At 37.7% G+C, this 6,423-nt stretch overlaps 1 protein-coding gene across 1 annotated transcript; it reads right to left on the reverse strand.

Annotated features, from left to right (window-relative positions):
* Positions 1–200: 200 nt before the first annotated feature.
* On the reverse strand, positions 201–979 carry LOC128041070 (uncharacterized). The gene is made up of 2 exons (XM_052630384.1): positions 355–979; positions 201–235 (listed from the first exon to the last, which is right to left on the reverse strand). Exons 1-2 carry the CDS (start codon positions 977–979, stop codon positions 201–203), a joined length of 660 nt encoding a protein of 219 aa, XP_052486344.1.
* Between the last annotated feature and the right edge of the window lie 5,444 nt (positions 980–6,423).

A 6,423-nucleotide genomic window follows, 5' to 3' on the forward strand; every position in this document is an offset into this window, starting at 1 on the left:
TTTATCTGGAATTGCTCACATACTTCTTTTATCATCTTGTTGTTCAAATTTGAAGCATTATCTGAAATGATTCTTTCAGACAGACCATATCGACATATAATCTCCTTTTTTAAGAACCTACAGACTGCAGCCTTTGTCACATTAGCAAACGAAGTGGCTTCTACCCATTTTGTGAAGTAGTCTATAACCACAAAGATGAATCAATGCTCATTGGAAGCTTTCGGGGAAATTGGCCCTATAACATCCATGCCCACATAGAAAAAGGCCACGGAGAAGTCATGACATGAAGGGGCGACGGAGCTGCATGAATTTTATCGCCATAAATTTGACATTTGTGGCACTTTCGTGCGTAACCAATGCAATCCCTTTCCATCGTCAGCCAATAATAACCAAGTCTCATAATCTGCCTGGCCATGGTGAAACCACTGGCATGTGTTCCACAAATTCCTTCATGAACCTCTTCAAGTATCTTTCTAGCTTCAACAGCGTCCACGCACCTTAGGAGCACTTGATCTTTTCCCCTTTTGTATAGAATATCCCCGTCAAGAACAAATCCAATCGCCATTCTCCTGATTGTTCTTTTGTCATTCTCGTTTGCTTGCTTGGGGTACCTTTGATTCTTGATATACTCCAAGATATCATGGAACCATGGTCGTCCATCTGACTCCTCCTCAATACTAAAACAGTGTGCGGGGGTCTCATATATACTCATTTGGATGGGCATTATCTCGCCTCTCTGCTTGCCTTGAACATCGGCCAAGGTGGCTAGGGCATCAGCCAGTTGGTTCTCCTCTCGTGGAAAGTAGTTAAAAGTCACTTTATAGAACTCCTTGATCAGCTCTGCAACGAGATCGTGATATTTGACTAATTTTGGATCTCTCACTTCCCAATCTCCACGAATTTGATAAATGACTAATGCTGAGTCCCCGTGTACCTCTAAAATTTTGATTTTCCTCTTGATAGCTACACGAAGTCCCATGATGTAAGCCTCATATTCCGCTATATTATTTGTACAGAAGAAATTCAATCTGGCAGAAGCGGGTAATGGTCCCCTTCAAATGACACTAAGACTGCTCCTATCCCATGCCCCAATGCATTTGATGCACCATCAAAGCTCATCTTCCATGACTTTCCTTTTGATGACTCGCCCTCTTTTTCTAAAATGCACATCAAATCTTCATCTGGGAACTCAAATCTCAAAGGCGCGTATTTCTCCGTTGTTCGACTTGCCAAGAAGTCAGCTATTGCGCTTCCTTTTATAGACTTTTGGCTCACATATACAATGTCATACTCAGTTAATAGGATCTACCATCGGGCCATTCTCCCTGAGAGTGCAGTGACTCCATCATGTACTTTATTGGGTCCAGTTTTGAAATTAACCATGTCGTGTGATACAGCATGTATTGCTTGAGCCTTCGAACCGTCCAAATCAATGCACAACAAAACTTCTTAATTGAAGGGTACTTTGCCTCATATTCTGTGAATTTCTTGCTGAGGTAATAAATTACCTTCTTTCTTCTCCCTGACTCATCATGTTGCCCCAGTACGCAACCCATTGAGTTCTCAAACACGGTCAGGTACAATATTAAGGGTTTTTCAGGGGTCGGCGGTACTAGCATAGGAGGATTAGACAAATACCGTTTTATCTTATCGAATGCCACTTGGCACTCCTCGTTCCATTCTCCCGGGTTATGCTTTTAAAGGAGTCAAAAAATTGGATCACACTGATTCGTAAGTTGGGCAATGAATCGAGCAATGTAATTCAACCTTCCTAAAAATTCTCTGACTTCTTTTTGTGTGCGGCGGGGAGGCAATTCTTGTATAGCTTTTATCTTATCTGGATCAACCTCGATACCTCTTTCACTAACAATGAAACCTAGCAGTTTTCCTGAGGTAGCCCCAAATGTACATTTGGTAAGTTAAGCTTCAACTGGAACTTTCTTAATCTTTCAAACAGCTTCCTAAGACTCCCAACATGCTCTCTTTCTTCCCGAGATTTGACAATCATATCATCGACATAAACTTCTATTTCTTTGTGCATCATATCATGAAACAACGTCACCATGGCTCTCTGATATGTTGCCCCAGCATTCTTTAGTCCGAATGGCATCACCTTATAGCAGAAGGTTCCCCACATTGTTATGAATGTAGTTTTCTCCATGTCCTCGGCAGCCATCTTTATCTGATTATATCCTGAGAAACCATCCATAAAAGAAAATAAAGAATGCTTTGCCGTATTATCCACCAAAGTATCGATGTGTGGTAGAGGAAAATTATCCTTGGGGCTTGCTTGATTTAGATCACGATAATCCACGCACATTCGCACCTTGCCATCTTTCTTTGGTACCGGGACTATGTTAGCTACCCACTCTGGATACTTGGAGACTTGTAGGAAGCCAGCGTCAAATTGTTTCTTGACTTCTTCCTTTATCTTCAACAGCATTTCGGGCCTCATCCTTCTTAGCTTCTGTTGAACAGGTTTACATTCTGGTTTCAGTGGGAGCTTGTGGACCACAATATCTGTGTTCAACCCTGGCATATCCTGATAAGACCAGGCAAACACATCTTTGTACTCATAGAGCAACGCGATCAAATCCCGCCTAGTGTTTTCTGAAACGAAAGTCCCAATCTTCACTTCTTGTTTCTTTTCTTCACTCCCCAAATTCATTGTCTCAACAGATTCTTAGTGGAGTAAAATCTATTTCCCTTCTTGTTCAACCATTCTTAGTAAGTCAGGAGGCCGGTTACAATTTTCAGCATCTTCCTTGGCTTCAAATTCTCCTAAACAAACAGCCTTCTCGAAATCGATTTCAGGACTTGTAACGGGATTGTTCATGCCATGGATATCTGAGCACTTGAAATGCGGATAGAAAAGACTGCTATAGGGGAGTATCAAAGTATTGGAATCAACACACACAATGTTATGGAATGAGATACATGGAGAGAAAGGATATGAAGCGATGGGGGTAATTATGAAACTGATAAAAATGAAAAGATCATAACAAAATGCATCTTCATTAATGTCCATTGAAATGATAAATAGCAAACATAAGCTCTTACAAAAGGAATCCCATTACTTAGGGACATACAAAATAATGGAGAATTAACATTGGACATTACTCTGGAGAGGACTTAGAAACTACAATGAGGTCCATAGTAGTCCAATTGTTCAAAATATGTCTTGGGGGATAAAAGCGTATCATTGAAACATCCTCAAATGTATCACTCTCGTTGAGTTCAGCATCCATAGCTCTAGAATGACGTGATTCCAGACTTGTAGTGTTGCAATTGTGGATTGTACGGTTTTGGCTTTAGTGAATGATTAGGGTGATATGTACATGCAATGAATGAATGAATGGATGAATGACCAATGGATGCTAGTCATGCGTAAATATGCAAAAAAAGGTGTTGATTTCAAGATAGCCCCATATTTTGGCGTTTCAATTATCAAAAGAGTCGATTACAAAATATTTTGTCGATGAAGATGCTCATAGTGTTTGAGTCTCATTGTTTCCAGATCCTAGTCAAGTCTTCGGGGTTATTCTGACGAGCATTCAAAGTCGCCTTCTCGGAAAGATCAGAGATATATCTTTCCTTTAAATTTTCCCTTTTACTTTCTCGGCCCTCAAAGACCAGTCTCTGACTACGACATTTTTCTTGATTACCTGTGTAATTTGACTCCTCCATCAGAAACCCGTTTTTGGCAACTAATCTCTAATCAACACCTTCCTAATGAGATGTCTAGGATGCATGATGAAAAATAAAATGAAGAACAAATAACATTGGTTAGAGATCACAAGAGATATAAACAGAAGGAAAATGAAAAATAAATACTATGGAAAATTTAACAAATTAAGCTATTCAATCATGCAATTTGGTGGAACAGACCCCCATTTTTTTTTTGGTCCCAACATGCTTTACAAAAACCTATGCCACATACCATCAGACAATCTACCCGACCCAATTTATTAAATAGACCCAATTCATTTGCAAATAAGTGTAAATGTAAAATAAATAAAAGGTGAGAGGCGTTTCTCCCGTGTACTTATTTTGGTAACTATCAAACGGACAGAGGTTCGGTATGGTTCTAATTGGGTGGCTCGTACGGTTCACTATATGTGGTTTTGGTTCTAGAAAGGTACTCGAATTGCCCATACTGTCACCTACTAAGGTTAGTACGGAGCCTCGGTTATCACCCGTCTTGGGCTTGCGAGTTCAATTCGAGGGATTACATTTACTTATGCCTATGCGGAGGGACAAGTTAACTCACGAAAGCATAAGTCATATGTAACCCGGAAGTAATTACTAGCCTGTGCGGAGGGACGAGTTAACTCACGAAGGCGTAGCGTTTACTTCCACTTAAACGGACGGAGCCCGGGTAGAGAGCTCATATTATGCAAAAAATGCAAGTGCACGGTGTGTGGGGAGAAACTCACAAACCTTTTAAATTTTATTTTCACTAAAACAATTAAAAAAACATAAAACTTAAAGCTAAAAAAAAAACAGAAAGACAAAACAAGTTAGAAAAATATTAATTAAAAAAACCAAATGCAAATGCATGACTTTTCAAAAAATAAAATTCAAGGATCACGATTAAAAATTAATTTGAACAAAGGATTTTAAAAATTTGACAACACGCGTTTAACATCAGACTCGACTCTCAAAAACATTTTGTTCCCAGTGGAGTCGCCAGCTGTAGCGACCTAAAAATTTGGGCACGGGTGCTAGTCGAAGTAATCATTGAAAATTTGAGAATGGGGTTTCAATTTTATTTGCAAAAGGAGTCGCCACCGATCTTTTTTAGGTGTGATCGGACACCTAATAAATTCTCTTTTTAAAAGAAAATTTTATTTTTAAATTTTCCTAAAAAAGAGGTATTTTTAGGTCTGAGTGAAAATTCAGAGAAAATTAGGGTTCGGGAGTCGGTTACGCGCGAGGAAGGTATTAGCACCCTCGCGACGCCCAAAATTGGTATCTCGTTAAACGCGCATTGTCTTAATTTTTAAAAATACAAGTTCAATTTAATATTTAATTGTGATCCGATTGAAACTTGAGAAAACTTTTTTTTTTGTTTTTAAACACGAGAACTTTGAAACACAATAATAATTTTTGAAAACACGAAGATTTTTGAAACACGAAATTTTTTTGAAAACACGGAATATTTTTGAAAACAAGGAAATTTTTGATACATGAGAATTTTTTGACACGAAAAATTTTGAAAATACGAAATTTTCGAAAACATGATTTTTTTTTAAAATACGATTTTTTTTAAAAAACACGAGAATTTTTTTTTGAAAACCCGAAAACATGAAAATTTTGAAAACACGAAAATTTTTGAAACACGAGAAATTTTTTGAAAACACGAAAACACGAAATTTTTTTTTAAACACGGGAATTTTTGAAAACACAAAATTTTTTATTCACGAGAATTTTTGAAACACGAAATTTTTTTTAAAAGAAAGAAACACGAATATATTTTTTGAAACACGGGAAATTTTATTATTATTATTTTGAAACAGGAGAAATTTTGAAGACATGAAAATTTTTGAAACACGATTTTTTTCTTTAAAAAAATACCGTATTTAACACGAATCGATGATATTCACCCCGATATGGCGATGAAACCATCGAATTAGTGTTAAATCAATTCAATTTAATCTTTAATCGAGATCCTAATAAAACGCAAGAATTTTTATTAAAATACGAGGAATTTTGAATATTTTCGATTTTTAGAAGGGCGTCCCGTATTTAACATAAGCCATCGATATTCACCCAACATAGCAATGAATTCGATGACTTAAAATTAAATCGGTTCGTTGCCTTATGCATGAAAATAATTTTTTATTTCATTTTTTTTACATGCAAATAAAACCATACTAATATTTCTAAAAAAACTATTTTAAAAAAATGCTAATTAAATTTAAATGAAATAATATTTAAATAAATAAAACTAAATTTAAAAAATTTAAGGAAATTACCAAAAAGCCCAAAGTTGTGGGCCATTTTCTTTTTTCCTCTTTTTTTTCCTTTCCCCTTTTTTTTTGCTGGATGTTGGGCCTAGGCGCTGGGCCGAAGGGGGCCTGCTTGGCCTGCTGCTGCCGAGCCTGGGGCTTCCTGCTGCTGGACCTGCGCTGGGCCTGCGCAAAAGTGGGCCTGCTTCCTTTTTCTCTTCTTCTGCTGGGCTGTTACTGCTATTGGGCCTGCTACCTATTGTTTTTTTTTTTCTGGTTCTTTTTTTTTGCTTTGCTTTGTGTGTTTTTTTTGTTTTTGCTGCTTGGGCGGTCACTGCTATTGGGCCCACTTCAGTCTGCTGTTGAACTGCTGGTGGAGGCTGCTGCAGTTTGGGTCGGGTCGGGTGGTCGGGTCGGGTTGACCCGACTGTTGATTTTTCTTTTTTTCTCTTTCTTTTTTCTCTCTTTTTCT

This window comes from Gossypium raimondii, chromosome 5 (genome assembly GCF_025698545.1).
Source record: "Gossypium raimondii isolate GPD5lz chromosome 5, ASM2569854v1, whole genome shotgun sequence".
NCBI classification, from domain to species: domain Eukaryota; kingdom Viridiplantae; phylum Streptophyta; class Magnoliopsida; order Malvales; family Malvaceae; genus Gossypium; species Gossypium raimondii.

What these genes read in the sequence shown, in the direction of transcription:
- LOC128041070 (XM_052630384.1), bottom strand. Translation starts at nt 979, where the DNA reads ATGGGACTTCGTGTAGCTATCAAGAGGAAAATCAAAATTTTAGAGGTA. An exon ending in GATGGAAAGGGATTGCATTG is followed by an intron (nt 236 to 354) that starts GTTACGCACGAA and finishes TGGATGTTATAG; the next exon opens with GGCCAATTTCCCCGAAAGCT.